Raw genomic sequence first — 18,154 nt, forward strand, 5'->3', positions numbered from 1 at the left:
TGAGCCACCAGGGAAGCCCTTACTTAACTGGAGTTTACCCAAATGCAAATAAAAGTATTCAAGAATAAAAAGGATGGTGATCAGGCCTGTCAGTTCAGTTCAAACGAATAAACCATATTTCACCCACACACCATACCATGATGTATTTTTCTAGCACTAGAAATATTTTCTTCTCTATGGTACTCCTGCTGTTGAGAAAGCTTTTTTAACGTCAGTAAGCTTTTGAATGGCACTGACTTGACTTACATTTACCACAGGGTGCATCATTCTACCTTTTACATGTCTCTGGTTTATATCTACCAGCGTGATAATTTCTCCAGGGTGGCTGAGGAAGCCAGCCCCTGTAGCTAAAACCTCAGCCACCATAGCTAAAACCCCAACCCCTGGGTTGGCACACAAAAGCTGAAACTGGAATCAGCTGAAATGTTCCTTAATTAACTGCCAAAGATTGACAGCAAAGATTAGTGAAATATCGCTAGCACTGACTTAACACACTCTTCCTAATGAACAAATCTGTGTGTGTGTGTGTGTGTATGTGTGTACTAGTCGCTCAGTCACATCTAACTCTTTGTGACTCCATGGACTGTAGCCTGCCAGATTCCTGTATACATGGGATTCTCCAGGCAAGAATACTGGAATGGGTTGCCATTCCCTTCTCCAGGGGGTCTTCCCATCCCAAGGACTGAACCCAGGTCTCCTGCATTGCAGGTGGATTCTTTATCATCTGAGCCACCAGGGAAGCCTGGGAGGATTATTTTATGGTAATTAGGTTTCCCTCATGAAGAAGAGTCAGGATAAACTCTCCTCCTTTTTGGAAGCCTGTTGGACTTAATTTCCCATATACTTATCACCTTCCTAGTTCTTCGTTTAATAGAATTGTCTGCTAGTTTCTTGGTTAAACAAATTCAAACACAGAGATTCGAGTTACAAAAAATAAGCTTTTACAATTGAAGCAAAACAAATAAAATAACAAATCATTTATTAAAACTGCTTCGATTCTTCACCATGAAATTTTTAAATTTATTCACTTAACGGGACATGGCATTGTCAAAGAAACTGTACACAGGAGAAAACACGCATAGGCGTGGCTTTACCCTTCCAAAGCACTAAAGCGAGAAAGACAGTGGACTCATGCAGCCAGCCTAGAAACCTAATCACACTATAAAGTCAAGCATAAGATAAATGCACGCATGAAAATTCTTTCACACTCTCATTCTTTCTGTTTAGAGGGCTTTGCCTCTAGAAGGTTTAGAGGGCTGGTCTGCCCGGTAGGAGGAATAATTTTTAGGTAAATTAGTACTTACCGTCGTCTTTGTCGGGTTTGATTGTAACCTGAGCCCCTGGGAACTCTGATCCAATTCGCCCACCCATCGGCATACTCAGGAGAACGTGGAATGTTTCCTCCTCTTCAAACAAGGAGTCATCAATTATAACGACCCTGCACATCTTCTCCCGCTCATCTTTGTCAAAGCGGATAACACTGGTGTGGTCCTCGGGCCGGGATATGTAATCAGAATAGGAGAGCACAGACGTTGGCACGGTTCCTCTTGCCGTTCCTGGAGGCAGGGAGGATCCAAAAGGGGCTTATAAAACATACTATAAGAGTATTTCCAGAAACGATTATTTTCATCTGTAGCATTTTCATGGTCCATCGTATCTATGAATACTCCTGGAAATCGCAATAGCGCCTACATACTGTTCTGGCATTATGAGTCATCTTCATAATGGTCTCCAACATATGACAAATATTACATTTCAAGTGTTTTCTCCTCTACTTCCTGCCAGTGGTCTTTTTAAAGCAACACAATAATATAATATAATAGCTCCTACTCTTCAAATGCTTGCGGTGTACAGGCAAAGTGCCAAGCGATTTCCATGCATTGGCTCCTTAATCCTCTTAACCAGTCTATTGGGTTTTACATGTTTGGTAACTGAGGTTTATAGAAGTCAAACCACTTGCTCTGGGACCCAGAGCTCAAGGTTGATCCTGAAATTTGCATTTTGACCACCATACTTTATTGACTTTCAACTCATATACATTAATGAAAATTTTAATGAAAGTCTGCTAAGGTGTTAACTGTACCTAAGACCTTTTCTTTTATATGCTTAGAAAAAATTTACCTGTTTCCTAGAAAGGTGTTTAGAATATTAATTATATTATGTTTTGATCTAAATTTTGTGTTACATAAAATCACCCTTCAGAGCATGCTGACTCAATGAGCAAGACAAGCATTTTTAAATTTGGTTGCAATGAGTCTCAAACTAGTTTAAAATTAGTTCTTTTCCTTGGGTATGCATTTCCTTGCCTCTTCTTTTGGTTGTTGTTTTTAATAGTAATCTCCTTCTACTCGAGCAGGCTTGAGTAGAGGAGGGGAACTTCAATTTCCTGCAATCCCAAAGGCCTTGAGTATTAGAGTAAACCAAGTATATCAGAAATGTTTTCAATAAGCAGCAAAGTCCTTCCAGACCCTCAAAGGTGCCATAGTGAAGGAGGATGTCTGCATGCACTTTTTTTTTTCTTTTTGAAAATTGTACTAAAAAAGTATAATCTTCATGGCTTAATGTTATAGCTCCGACATGTTAAGAGGCTTATTTATATCTTTGTGGGGACATTTTATTTCATTTGCAAATCAAGCTACCTTGCCGCGTATAACAGACCACCATCAACTCCTGGCTCACGTCTCCACTTCTCCTGATGGGAATGAACAGTTCGCCAACATCCTCTTCAATGGAGTATTCAGACTGGGGGATGAACACAGTTGATTCTAAGGAGAAAATACAATTGTTTTTGTCTGAGCTTCTTATATGTGAAATGATCTTGTGCAAATCAAAACTGCTCTCGTGACTGATCATTTCCCCTTGCATATTCTTTTATTTTAAAATTTTTCCTCATGTACGATCTCAATTTTATTTACTTACTTGTTATACATCTCAGTTTTATTCTTCTTCTTAATATCATTATTATTTTGGTTCATTGTTACCCTCCTGCTCTCTCCCTCTTCTTTATCATCATTATCATTATTTGCATAATTGTTAGCCTGGTGCTCTGTGATGACCTAGATGGGTGGGACAGGGGAGGTGGGCACAAGGTTCAAGACGGAGGGGATATTTGTAGACTTATGGCTTATTTAGTTTTGTTTTTAATTGGAGTACAGTTACTCTGTGCTGCTGTGTCAACTTCAGCTGCACAGTAAAGCGAATCAGCCATATGTATATAACATCTCATCTTTTATTTTTGGATTTCCTTCCCATTTTGGTCAACACAGAGCACTGTGCTATACTGTCGGTTCTCATTGGTTACCTATTTTATACACAGTAGTGTACATATGTCAAGCCAAACCTCCCAATTCATCATTGACCCTCTCTGCCCCACCCTCCCTCCATGCCCCCACATATCTACATTTCTGTCTCTATTTCTGCTTTGCAAATAGATCATCTTTACCATTTTCTAGATTCCACATATATTCGTTAATATACGATATTTGCTTGTCTATTTCTTACTCTGTATGACAGTCTCCATGTCTCTGCAAATGACCCAATTTCATTCCTTTTTATGGCTGAGTAATATTCCATTGCTAAAGCTGAAACTCCAATACTTTGGCCACCTCATGCAAAGAGCTGACTCATTGAAAAAGACCCTGATGCTGGGAAGGATTAGGGGCAAGAGGAGAAGGGGACGGCAGAGGATGAGATGGCTGGATGGCATCACTGACTCGATGGACATGAGTTTGAGTAAACTCTGGGAGTTGGTGATGAACAGGGAGGCCTGGCATGCTGTGATTCATGGGGTTGCAAAGAGTCAGACACGACTGAGTGACTGAACTGAACTGAACTGAATATTCCATTGTATATAGGCACCCCGCCCCTCCCCCTCCCCACATACTCTTTCAGAAGAGCTCAGCGTGAGGGGAAGGAGGGAAGAGAGGGGAGAAGAAACAGCTATAATGCAGGTAGGCTCCAGACCAATGAATTCTTAACCCAGAAATAGAACACAGCATTGCATTCAACTCCAGTAATTGCTTTTTTCTCAATTAGTAAGTGCTGCTGACACACTTCCTTTAAATCCAACCTCATTCTCTTGGTGAAGATCACCATCTTCCAATGGAGCAGTTTGGCTTTTAGATGTAGAAGAGACCGTAGAAGTACTCTTGTCTCACCCCTCACTTTGATGAGGGAACTTGGACCCACGGAGTTGAAATTACTTGTCAAGAACTCTTACTGATCAAGTTCAGATTAAAATTCAGATCTTGTAATGGCCATTCTATTATTTTTTTAACCCCATGTGTCCCTTCTAAATGATTAATGATTAAAAGTATAATTATGCATTGTTTAACACCTGGTGATTTTGTTTGTAGTCCCTATAGAATTGATACATCTATATGTTGACCGTAATGAACACATCTATCATTTCTTGAGTATACAACATTATACAATACTGTAAGTCTCAATGATTCATTTTGTAAAGTAGAGGAGAGGTTCAGTAAATAGTAAAAATGGCATAATGAAGTTGTTGAAAATTATGGTTCAATGTAAAACTGTCTATCAATCATGTGCTCAGTCAGGCCCAATTCTTTGTGACCCCATGGACTATAGTTGCCAGGCTCCTCTGTCCAGGGGATTTCCCAGATAAGAATACTAGAGTAGGTTGCCATTTCCTCCTCCAGGGGATCTTCCTGGCTCAGGGATTGAACTGGCATCTCCTGCATTGCAAGCAGATTCTTTATTGCTTGAGCCATCTACCAATAAAACATTCAATAAAACGTTTAGGTCAATAACTAGGCATGATAAACCCCCAAACAGATGCTTTGATATTTGCCTGGGAGTCTGTTTCACTGGAAGTCCCACATATACACAGAAAATGTTCTGGTTACTTTGAAAACAGTAAGCCACACTGCTCTGGATGATTATAAAAGATGCTGGAATAATGGACACTGGTCATCAAGGTCCACGTTCCACCCCTCTCCACCCTGCCCTGTACCCCAAGGGCTGACTAATGTGAACCACATCAAAGGTTTCCCTTGTTCTCTGGCTTCCAGCTGGGCTAGCCAAAGAGCAGCACAGACAGGACCTTCCCCCCGCCTGCCCTCAAGGTCCCAGAGCTGGCAGCACCCCAACAAATAAAGGTCATTGTGCCCACTGGCTGCCCCAGCTCACACACTGACTCAGCTAGCTCCTCCTTCTCTGTTCCCCCAGGCTAGAGGTGGTGATGGTACCTGCTCTTACCAGCCTTAAGGCACTTAACTATACCTGTGTTGTGCTCATTTACTCAGTCACGTCCAACTCTTTGGGACCCTGGACTATTGCCCACCAGGCTCTGCTGTCCATGGGATTCTCCAGGCAGAATACTGGAGTGGGCTGCCATTTCCTTCTCCAGGGCATCTTCCTGACCCAGGGATCGAACCCACGTCTCTTGCATCTCCTGCATTGGCAGAGATTCTTCACCACCAGTGCCACCTGAGAAGCCCTGGTGGTTTCCCAATCCTCGCCCTCACCTTTGCAAATAGTCTTGTTATTCAAGTATTTTAAAATTGCTAATTTTGAATGTGCCTTTTGTTTTCTCCTGGGACTCTGATATACAAGTTTAAAAAATGGCACCATTAAAAAAGCTGTGGATATAAGCTTTCACAACTAATTATTCATTTATCAAACGTTGATGGGGTGACTTCAACTTGCCAGACACTGAACTAAGCAGAGGAGATATGGAAGTAAAAAAATCCCTGGTCTCATGGAGTTTTCATTCTAGTTGGGAGTGAAGAAGAAGAAAATACACAAATATTCAAGAAAATACATAGTATATCAGGAGGTGACAAATGATATGGAGAAGATGGAGGGTCCTGAGGGTGTAGAGAGGGCTGGGGCCTGTGTATGCCGTGGCAGGTCTGTATTAAACAGGATAGTCTCTTTGATGGAGTCACATTTTAGCTGAGATTGAAAAGTGATAATGAAATACCCCATGTGAGTAACTCGAGAAGAGAATTCCAGGCAAAGGTATGAACAAGTGAAAAGGGCCCCGGGCCAGGTATATACAAGGAATGGTGGTGGTGGTTTAGTCCCTAAGTGGTGTCCGACTCTGTGACACCAAGGATTGTGGGCTACCAGACTCCTCTGGCCATCGAATTTCCCAGGTAAGAATACTGCGGGGTGTTGCCATTTCCTTCTCCAGGGGATCTTCCTGACCCAGGGATCGAACCCGTGTCTCCTACAGCATTGCAGGCAGATTCTTAACCACTGAGCCACCAGGGAAGCCCATACAAGGAATGGCCAGGGTGCTAACACGGTTCGAGTAAACTGGGCAAGGAGGACAGGACAGAACACGGGGCCAGTGAAGTGGTGATGAGGTGGGTGGTAGGTGGATCCATGGAGCTTTCAGGACTAAAGTCCACTGGAAGCACCTTGGTATTACTCAGAGCAAGATACTGTGGAAACAAAGACCACCCTACGGGATGAAACAAACAAAGGAGATTTATTCAGAGCTTTGGAGGGAATGATGGTGAAGCTGAAACTCCAGTACTTTGGCCACCTTATGTGAAGAGCTGACTCATTGGAAAGGACTCTGATGCTGGGAGGGATTGGGGGCAGGAGGAGAAGGGGACGACAGAGGATGAGATGGCTGGATGGCTTCACCGACTCAATGGACGTGAGTCTGAGTGAACTCTGGGAGTTGGTGATGGACAGGGAGGCCTGGCGTGCTGCGATTCATGGGGTCGCAGAGAGTCGGACACGACTGAGCGACTGAACTGAACTGAACTGATAGCAGGGGAGTCAGCCACCATTACTTGTATTTGGCTGAGACCCAAAGCAGTCAGAGGAGGGGAAAGTTTTATTGTGGAATAAAACTTATGGTTACCAATGGGAAAAGCTTGAGGGAGCAATACATTAAGAGTCTGTGATTAATAGATACACACTACTGTGTACACCGAGAGACAAGGCAAGGGTGATACTGGAGAAACAGCTGAACTCTCTACTAAGTAAATGTGTGAGCTGGGCTCAGTCGTGTCCAGCTCTTTGCAGCCCCTTGGACTGTAGACTGCCAGGCTCCTGTGTACATGGGATTTTTCATGCAAGAAAACTGGAGTGGGCTGCTATTTCCTACTCTAGGGGATCTTCCTGACCCAGGGATCGAACCTGCGTCTCTTGCATCTCCTGTCTCCTGCATGGGCAGGAGGATTCTTTATCACTGTGCCACCTGGGAAGCCCTGACTAAGTAAACAGAGACACAGAAAAGAGTGGCCGCAGGGTCATCCCCTGAGAGGTAAACACTGGTTATTTTCACATGGTAGGACCACAGGTGACTTTCATTTCTTTAAATCTCTGAATTCCTGACAAGGAACGTGTGCTACCTTTATGTCTTCAGATTGGTCTCACTAGTCTTTGTTTTGAAAGATGAAGTCGAATACAATGAATGTACTCTTTATTAGCCTGTGTGGCTAAGTTGAAAGGAGTACTTTGATTCATTTAACAGCAATTTTATTTTTAGGTTTTGACTGCACTGTAACTCAGGCAAAAAATGACTTCTGTTCTCAGAAATAAAACAGTTGTAACTACATCTGAAAGATGTCCTTTTCTCAACTATATTGAGCAGATTGAAAAAGAGAGACTGCTAAAAACAGGATAGAAAAAATATCTCCTAAAACTCTTTGCTATAATAGAACAAAGAAGGGAAAGAAAAATACAGTGCCTGGATGAAGGTAGTGAGTGTCCATCATCTTTAAGAAGTTTGGCATATTCAAAAATGACCCAGAAGATATTCTGGGACATCTTCAGGCTGCCCGTATGGCCTCAGACTAACCAACAAATGGCACTGAATGTGGAGTCTGCCAATGATTGGCGAACATGGATGGAAAGCTTTCTTACATTTCAACGTGTTTCTTTTTTTTTAAACTCCAAAACAGATAAATAGGCTAATTTAATAGGAACTTTAAAAATAAGACTAATAAAAACATATATAAGTCACATAGTAAGTATGGTAAGTTCACATTAGGATACCATGAGGTCCAAAAATTATTCTAAAGCACTATGCAAATAGTTTGATTAGAGTGAATCTTTGGGTAATCTTCTTTCATATCATTAAATGTTTTTATTTTGGAAAGTTTTCCATCACATGAAATAGTTTTATTTTGTACCATTTTTTTTTTTCTTATTGACCTTTTGGTACCAGAAATGTATAAATGTGTGTGGACCTTTGAACAACTGTTTAGTAATTTTTTCTTTCTCTTAAGACAATGACCCATGCTTCACAGCAATCGAATTCAAACAGAAGAACTGTATCAAGTAAAACGCCAACACTGGTACAGAAGCCTGAGACGTAGTGAGGTAAAGGAGTGAATGAAAGGATGTGTAAAACGTGTTGAGGATACTGGCTGCCACACGGCAAGTGCTCGATGAATTTCAGTTATTATCACTATCAGTGCCAGTTATGGGTAAGTAAAGAACCGGCAAAAGCGTACTTGTGTGTGTTTATATAATATTAAATGGCTCATAAGTAAAAGCAGTTCCCAGCCTAAGACAAAGCAGAGTTGCTGTTCTCCCCTTCTTGTTCCCATAAGGCACTTTCTTTGTTGTTCTACATCATTCTTTGTTCTACTACATCACACTCTGTTGCCATCACTTACGTATAGAGCTCTATTTCCCATTACTCCATACACTCTTTGATAGAGGGAATTTATTCTATTATCTTTGCATCCCCAATACAGAGTGCTGTACTCAGCACCAGTGTGAGTTGGATACATTTTTAATGCATGCAAAAACAGTCTCATAACATGTTCTAGAATTAATATGCAGCAAGAGAGCTTATAGACACAATGGTTCCTAGAGCTAGTGAATCTATAGGTGAAGAGTTATAAGAAAGAGTAGAAAGAAACAATTGAACTTTTGAAATGGTTAGGAAAGCAATCCTTTGCGGAAAGAAAGAAGATTGTTTAATCTGTGAATATGAAATATAATAAACATTATATTTATGGTAAGAGAAATAACAACCGTATTTGTATTGTGCTTCTTGTTTTTATGGAACTCTTTCATAAGAATTTCTTTTTTGTTCATTGGGAAGCAAAATATTAATAAAATATAATTAATTAATAATTAATAAATTAAATAATATTAATAGTAATAAAAGCTATTTGACTTGATTAAGGTCAGACAACTAGAGATGGTAGAGTTGGGAATCAAAGCCAGGTCTTGTAATTTCAAGACCACTGGTCTTCAACAAGACAAGGAACATACCAGGCATTTGCTGTATCAGAACATTTGTCAGTCATCACAGGGATGATCATGGCTTGGAATGAATGGGGTTGAACTTCATCCAGAAAATGCCAAGACAGCTTAGATGACCATTACATAAGATGAAATTATGGCAAGTTTTTATTTGGTAGCCTTTAAGGTTATATAAAGAGTGTGTGTGTGTGTGTTTGTGTACCTGTGTGTATTAGTTATTAAAACCCCACTTCTCAGATTTAATATGAGTAGAGAGTATTCTGTGTTATGCTGGGCTTATAAATAGGAGAGCACATGAATTTAAGTGTCTTATTCCTTAAGGTCAGTATGGCAATTATACCAATGGGCAAATACCAAGCAATGGCTTCAAATAAGCTCTCACTAACAGGCCAGTTTATATGTAGTAAAGCTGTCATAGGCTTCTTCCAAAGAGAGAAGCTTTATTATGCTAGCTTACCCAAAACTTACCCCAAACTCAGGACTAAAAGAAAATTTAATTATTTATTCCCAGATAATGCAGATAAAATTGAATGTAATTAAATTGTTAACTGTTCTTTAATGGAAATGATAAACATAACTGAGCTTCATTTTCAACTAAGGACAAAGATGTTAAACAAGCAGAGCCGGAGCTCCAGTTCTCCCATCCTCTTTCTTTAATTATGCTCTGTTGTTAAACCCAGAGATTTCCACATACGTCTCCATTTCATGTACTCAGTAGATTGTATCTTCACAGACCATTTAAGAGTTTTCTGGCTGATGAAATAAAGTAGGCTGGCAGTATGAAAGAAAGTCATGTCTGTCTTCTGACAGGATTTCAGCTTTAGCGGAGTCTCTCCAAGTTTTGTATAAATGCCAGCCCTCAAAAAGCCGATTCAACCTTTTTTTCCTTCTTGGCTGCAGTGAGACAAGTCAGGACTGTAGGAGTGTGGCAGGGGAAGGGAAGGTCAAATTACACTCAAAAGCAGTGAGGTTCATTTTAACCAACATCAGCCACGGCTGTGCAATGACAAGAGAACGTGATCTCATAGATTTAGGAGCAATGATTCAAGAGATTTTTCACCAAAAAGCGGGGGTGGGTTGGCGGTCATGTAAAAAATATGGAAACGTACGGCAGGATGAACAGTTTTGACTGATGAAGATATGAATAAATTTGAATAATTAAGTGTTATATGGAGAACAAATTAATCCCCAAACCGTCTAATCCTTAAAGTATTTGTTTAAACGACATTTAAAAGACTTTAAAAAGTCCCTAATGCTGGGAAAGATTGAGGGCAGAAGGTGAAGAGGGCGTCAGAGGATGAGATGGCTGGATGGCATCACCAATGCAACGGACATGAACTTGGGCAAACTCTGGGACATAGTGAAGGACACAGAGGCTTGGTGTGCTGCAGTTCACGGGGTCGCAAAGAGTCAGAGACGACTGAGCGACTAAACAACAACAAAGTCATGAAATAATTCTAGAAAAATGAGATCAGTGATGTGCATGTCGATAATCCTACGCATACTCGTAGTTCACTGACTTAAAAAAAGTACAGCTTCTCTTCTTTCATTTTTGAGTTCCCTAATCCAGCAGCATATCTAAGAATGCTGACCTAGAAAAGTCTGCGCTATGGAAATCCAAACATTACATGTAAAAACCTCCTCCGCAAAGTGCTTTGTTATAAAAAGCCGACAGCGACAACACGAGCGAGGTGCCGGTCGCTCTTACCATCTCCTGGGTCCACGATCTCCACTGTGGTCACCGCGGGGAACTCCAGGGCAGCCAGCACGGGCTCTGCGAGAACCACCTGGAAGGTCTCGGACTGCTCGTGCGCCCCGTCGCTCAGAATCCGCACTCGCCACGTGGCCCGGGTCTGGCCTGGGTTGAACTGCACTTGCCTCTGTGCTTTGCCCTTGAAGTCCTTGTCTTTTTTTGCAGTCCCGTCTCTTGTGCCAATACCTTCACAAAAACACAACATCATAGCCCTAGTGTCATTTTCAGTTGGGTTATTAAGGTTTTCCTTGCTGTTAACATTCTGTGTTACGATATCCTGCAGTGCAAAGTAAATCCTGCTTCGATTCCATGAAATGGATAATTTTAAGTGTCCTGTTGTAGGTATTAACAGTCCATGATTTCTGTTCTACTGTGGCCCCAGTATGGTTATTTCACATATTCTTTTTAAAAAAAAAAATTTATTTGGCTGCTCCAGGTCTTAGTGTGGCAAGCAGGAATTTTAGTTGAGGGATATGGGATCTAGTTCCCTGACTAGGGATTGAACCCAGGCCCCCTGCAGGGGGAGCACAGAGTCTTAGCCACTGGACCAGTAGGGAAGTCCTTCCGTCATATATTTTTGAGTTAAGTTTGTATTAGAACTGCTTGTAAAGTGAGATAGAGGAAACTGATGCTCACACTCTGAAACAGTCGTACACCCACAAATTCATGTAATCTAAAAACTCTTCACACTTACTTTTTTGCATGGGTTGTATTGTATGTGTCATATTTTTAAAACTTGAGAAAAATTCTCTAACTAGAAAATATAAGCCAGCAAGAGACTCCGTGAGTCAGTGAATTCTTTGATAATCTGAGCTGTAAATGACCAAGAATAATAATAAAAATTTACTATATTCACTCAACATTAGAACCCTTAAAAAATCGAATTTACTGTTTGTCAACATGACCACTGCCAGGTTTTTCTTTGTGGAGCGCTCCAGAATTCCATGACGCCAAGTGAACAGAACTGGAGAGCTAAATATATACGACTTTTGTGAGCAGTATGTTTGGCTTACTCTGTGGGTTCACGCAAGGTCAATTTCCACTAGCTGGGAAGGTTGAAGGATCTCTGAGTCTCTAAGAACATTATGAGAAGATCTTTATTTGCCTACTATGCCACATACTCAAATAATAAAATATATTATCTATAAAGCGATGAATAAGAGTCAAAAAATTCAACATCACATAAAAGTTACAAAATTGCAGTTAGTACTTGTTCTATCTTTGGGTACTAAATCAGAACCTCTTAATGATTCAAGTTAATAGGATAATTTTCAAATATATTCCTTTAAACATTGGTCATTTTCAGAGAAGTTGGTAGAAAGATTTAAAAGGAGAAAAATAAACTTTTGAGCCTATTGGAATGAAAAAATCTGAAAATGAATTCTTTGCATCACTTCTCACTTCTCACATCATTTTTCAATTAAGAAAAAATTATCTTGTTTCCAGAAAAAAAATGTCCCTTTGTTCTTCAAACTAGAAACTGGACCAAGTAAGATTTGTTCAACCACCAATATACATAGAGCACCTACTATGCACTAGACGAAACAGATAAAACCTCTGTCCTTGTGTGCTTATGCAAGAACAATTTGAACTTTATTTCTTCATCTGAATATATCACTTGTTATAGATCTCAGAAATATTGCCTATCGTTCAATAAGAGGTAAAGCATAATTTACTGAATGGCAACAAAAAAGGGGCACAGAACCAGGAATTTCAGCACTACATATCATGTTGAGCATTTCAGACTTCCTGTTAGCTCTCTGGTTCCTAGAACACACAGAGTGGCTGTCAACACTTCTTAGATCCACTACAATTTACTGCCAAGGTGATGATGAAAGGAATCATTCTCTTTGAGGTTCCAGCACACACGCGGCTCGTTGACCCATTTATTCCCAGTGGAACGACCAGCAAAAGAATCTATTATTTTGCCTCTGATAGCTACTGCCCACTTTTCTGTTTTGTTTTGTTTCATCAACAATGCATTATTTTCCCAGAGATTCAAAAGGCAGTGAAAAACCAGAAGGATTCCGTACAACATAAGGAATGTCCGCTAGTTCCAACTAGTCATCCTTCTAATTGATAATTAAGTCATCCAACCTAATATAAAATAAACTGCAAAAGCAAATCTCAGTTGTTGCTGCCAAAAAAACACCCAGAAATTTTCTGGTGGATTTTATAAGAGATTTTCAGTTGGATGTGAAGTATAAACAGACAGTATCTTTGATTTATCAAATGAAGAGAAATAGATTTCTATTTCGTGGGAAAGATTGTCATCTTAAACTGTTTGACATGTTTCTCAAACATGAGAAAACAATGAAAGGCATGTCATCTTTTTTAAAAGGTTGAATAAGAGCCAGATGGAATATTAAACTTGCTTGGAGTAAAAATAAAGATTCCCTTTTCATAACTGACACATAAGACCTACTCTAAACACAGGGCTAGTCTACCTTGTTACTTAAAGTGTGGTCCATGGGTCAGCAGCTTGAACAAGACCTGGGCACTCGTTAGAAATTCAGAATTTAAATCCATACCCCAAACTTACTTAATCAGAATCATTTTAACAAGATCCTCATGTAACATGCGTAAGACTCACATGGGTGGGTAGACACATACGAAATACGTCATACCTCCACGAAGCCCTAGACAGAGGTGCCTAACTTTAATAAAGGATGAAGAAATGGTGTACAGATGTGGAGGAGATGGTCCACACTTGAATGCAATAGGCAAGACAGTCACATAGTCAATGTTCAAAAATTTTGCTCCTACTTGGAGATACAAATACTCAGCTGGTAAAACCATACCTGTTATAGAAATATTATTATACGGGGCAAAAAGAATTGTGGAAAGTAAAAGCTTACAAATTAGGCTTAAATTGATGTTTTTTTTTCAAAGATAACTATTAAAGAAAACATATTACTCTGATTTACTGAATTTACAATTTACAATTGCATCTCTTCCTGGGGTATGGAAAAATGGCATGGAGGTTAAGTAAGGTCCTTCCCAGGTGGTGCTAGTGGTAAAGAACCTGCCTGTCAATGCAGGAGATGTAAGAGACACAGGTTTGATCCCTGGGGCAAGAAGATCCCCTGGAGAAGGGAATGGCAACCCACTCCGGTATTCTTGCCTGGGAAATCCCACGGACAGAGAAGCCTAGTGGGCTATAGTCCATGGGGTTGCAAAAGAATTAAACGTGACTTAGCAGCTAAACAACAACATCATAATGACAGTCACTACCTTATAGTCCATTTTCTAACACAGTGTCTGGCACTTACCAAGCACTCATAAAATACTAGTTGAGTTAGTGAATAAAGGATTGTAAAGTGTAAAAAGCGATGGGTAAAGTACTTAATGTGCTTAGCTGAATAGCTTGTATTTAGTAAATGTTTGATAACTGGAAGCAATTATATGTTTGAAATTGAATTTCTTCTGTGAAATGCAAATACAGATTTAATTTATCAATGGGTTATTATGGTTATAAAATGAACAATTATCTCTGGGAAAATACATATATAAAACTCATGGTTTATTATCTGTGTGCCTGTAGGTAAGCAACTCCTGTCTTTAGCTATAATGCACGCATGCTCAGTTTCTCAGTCATGTCTGACTCTTTGTGACCCTACGGACTGTAGCCCACCAGGCTCCTCTGTCCATGAGATTCTCTAGGCAAGAATACTGGAGTTGGTGTCCATTTCTTCCTCCAGGGGGATCTTCCCTATCCAGAGATCAAACTCGGGTCTCCTGCATTGGCAAGTGGATTCTTTATCACTGAGTCACCAGGGAAGCCCCATTAGCTATAATAAAACTATCCAATTCTAAATGTCCATACATAAAATTGGAGGTTGTAGGGGAACAGTAATATGAAAAAATATCCATTGTAGAACTTCCATGGGATCACCCTTTACATTAACCTGACTTTCCCATTCCAGTCCTAATGTAAATTCTATTACCATCTTCAATGATTGATGAGTGAGGGCCATGCACAGAAGTCTTTCCAACTTTCCATCACCCCAGGTTACTAAGTAACCTGGGGAGGTTAACCTAGTAGAGCTATAGAGCCTTTATAGGATTGTGAGTGATTTCCATACTAGAAGGAAATACTGGTTCATTGAAAAAAATAACTGCAGGAGAAAAAAAAGAGCACTCATTCAGTATTTTAGCATCCAGCTTAAAAGTGCAACAGAGAAAAATCTGAAAAGATAGTTTAAAAAAAATATTTTGTTTGATGTGGGCCATTTTTAAAGTCTTTATTGAATTAGTAATAACATTGCTTCTGCTTTACGTTTGGTATTTTGAAAATATTTTTCAACTATTAACTTTCCCATTCCTATCAAGTGACTAAGTGAGTGAATAATTAAATTCACATACTAGGAGTGGGAATTTAGGTAACACGCAAATAGATGAAACCTTGCTGAAGAGTCGCTAAGATGCTCTATTTTTTAGTTATTATTTTCCCTGCAACTTATCTGCTATATTTTCAAGCACAAAGCACAGTTAAGGCACATCTCTCACTGACCATGTAAGACAGAATTAATCAGATTTCTGATCTGAAGGTCACATTGTGTGTGCAGAGAAAGAGCACAGGTCTTTAAGGGCAATAAGAGCATTCACTGTGCTCTGGAAGGTTAAACACAGACTGTAAATGACTGTCTACAATGAGGCATGTGCTAAAAGCAAAGCTGGGGGATGGGTCTAAGGGTCAACCAGTACTTCTGAAGCTAGAACAATCTTGAGGAGCTGGCAAAGCACGGTGTGGAAAACCCTCCTCTAAAATTAAAACAACAAAAAGCATTTTTGAAATCAGGGGTAATTAATATACTGCATCCAGGCATCAGGAGGAATCCTGGCAGGTGGGTGGGGACAGTGGTCCTGGCAAAAGCTTGGTGTGTGGAATGTGTATGTGTGGGCTTGTGTGTGTGTGTGTGTGTGTGTGTCTGTGTGTGTCTGTGTGTGTGTACGTGCATTGATATGGATCTACTGTTAAAAGTTTTTTAATTTTGTGGACCAGTAAAATTTCAAATAATCATTTTGGAAACAAACACAGGGTCATCCGCTTTTTTATTTTGCCAACATTTCCCTAGATTCTTACCTTAGTTGATACTCTCAATGAAAGCTATTTCACCCCATGAAAACTCTATGAGCCTAGATGTCTGTATAACATTGCTGTTCTTGTTTAGTCACTAAATCATGTCTGACTCTTTTGTGACCCCATGGACTGTAGCCCGCCAGGCTCCTCTGTCCATGGGATTCTCCAGGCAAGAATACTGGAGTGGGTTGCCATTTCCTTTTCCAAGGGATCTTTCCCACCCAGGGATTGAACCTGCATCTCTTGCTTTGGCAGGTGGATTCTTTACCACTGAGACCAGAGAAGCCCCTATATAACGTAGGCTACTAAAAAATAATATAATTGCCTGGGAGGCAATCACTTTTCACTAACATGCCAAATATTTTGTGCTGATAAAATGGCTGCTTAAAAGTACAAATATACCTACTTTTCTCTATTTTACACTTACATGAAATTGAATGTGAGATTAGAGCTGATAAAGGTTTTACTCATGTGTTTCTCTCAGTTTTACATAAAGGGGTAAAGCAGCAAAAAATGATTAATGTTTATTAACACCTTTCTGTTAATGCTGGAAAAAAGTAGCAACGTATACCTTTTATGTAGTGTTAGGATTCTTGAAACTTTTAGTGACCTACTAGAACATTTGAAAGCAACAGATAGTAAATTATACTTCAATGCCTAATAGGTCACTAAGTAGGTTTCTTGTTTACTTATTATCAAACTAGCTTTCATAATTTGATATTTCAGCAGACTTTTATCTTATAAATTACAGAGTTGCTTGAGCCTATTCTAAGATTTTGGAGAAGGAAATGGCAACCCACTCCAGTATTCTTGCCTGGGAAATCCTGTGGACAGAGGAGCCTGGCAGGCTACAGTCCATGGGGTTGCAAAGAGTCAGACATGACTGAGCAACTAAACAATCTTCTAAGATCTAGTGACATTTAAATTATTTTCACATATGAGCGATTATTGCCCTTTTGTTATTAATTTATACCAGGGCAACATCATATGTAGGTAGAAATTTTGAAGAGATATATATTCTGATTACATATTCCTTATTCTTCAAGCTTTGTTTCTTTGATTTAGCCTCAACACAAAACTTTTGGTATGTTTTGTTAGCAGTTTAAAGAGCCTTTAAGTGTCAATCTCTCCCTAAGCTTTAAACCTAGACCAGAAAAAATGAAACATTTTTTAATTACTATAAAATCATGAAATTTTGATAGAAAAAGGGATATGGGGACAGAAGTGCAAATTAAACTTACTTATAAAGGAAGTCTCTCCCAAATAACCTCTACGCTTAAGCATGACATCTAGAAATTTGGAGTCCTCATTGATCAAGTAATATTCCTTTTCAAAGGAGATCCATGCCCAATTCAGACGAAAATGCTGCTTGGTTAATTTGTTTCCACCTGGAAAACAAAAGTGTAAAGCCTCAGATTAGTGCTCTCTTTAATGAATGACCTTAGACATTCCAAAGATGACTCAAATGATGTAGCATTAAGAATCCCTCTAGTTACTTGGCTTGATTCACAATCTAGAATATATCCAAGGAAAACCAGCTTACTGTCCACCCATTGTTACGAAGACACACAATAGCTGACATAAATCTTCGCAAAATGCCTTAGTCTTTAGCAGGGGAAATGGATTACTAGGAAGGAGCACAGGACTACCAAAAGCGATTCTGTTTCTTCACAAAATCAAATATTCCAGCTGAAGGATGAGTCACTCCCCACAAGGTGCCGCTAGAGAGCAAGTTTTGCCAAAAAGAAAGCTGCAAGTCGTTTTCGTGGTGTTAAACATACACACACACACAGCTTCACAAATACCTTTTTCTGGTTCACTGAGCAATTGGGTGGAAGGCTTTAATTATAACCACTTAAGGAAAAACAAATATCCCTTCTCCGCCTCCCTTCCCCGCTAGAGTCCACTCCATTCCTTAGAGCAAACAGACAGCTCCTTTCATTGATTTCATTCTACTCTGAAGATAAGGCTTTCTCCTCCCCCCATCCCCTCAAAATGGAGCTGGCTTCCTATGCGGGGGAAAATAAACCTTGTGTGTGATCTCTATAATGTGAAAGCTGCTCTGCTAGGTAAAAGAAAAGAGAAGTGGTTATCAGCTGATCACTATG

The 18,154-nt window shown here is 39.8% G+C and overlaps 1 protein-coding gene across 1 annotated transcript in view; it reads right to left on the minus strand.

The window, feature by feature from the left end:
• The window catches only part of FREM2 (FRAS1 related extracellular matrix 2), a 158,457-nt gene that overhangs the window by 68,430 nt on the left and 71,873 nt on the right, over window positions 1-18,154 (minus strand). The window contains exons 3-6 of the mRNA XM_002691799.6: window positions 17,288-17,434; window positions 10,919-11,149; window positions 2,640-2,765; window positions 1,305-1,556 (exon numbers count right to left, since the gene is read on the minus strand). Coding sequence (XP_002691845.2) covers window positions 1,305-1,556; window positions 2,640-2,765; window positions 10,919-11,149; window positions 17,288-17,434 — 756 coding nt within the window. The remainder of the gene's footprint in view (window positions 1-1,304; window positions 1,557-2,639; window positions 2,766-10,918; window positions 11,150-17,287; window positions 17,435-18,154) is intronic.

Source organism: Bos taurus, chromosome 12, assembly GCF_002263795.3.
Source record: "Bos taurus isolate L1 Dominette 01449 registration number 42190680 breed Hereford chromosome 12, ARS-UCD2.0, whole genome shotgun sequence".
NCBI classification, from domain to species: Eukaryota; Metazoa; Chordata; class Mammalia; order Artiodactyla; family Bovidae; genus Bos; species Bos taurus.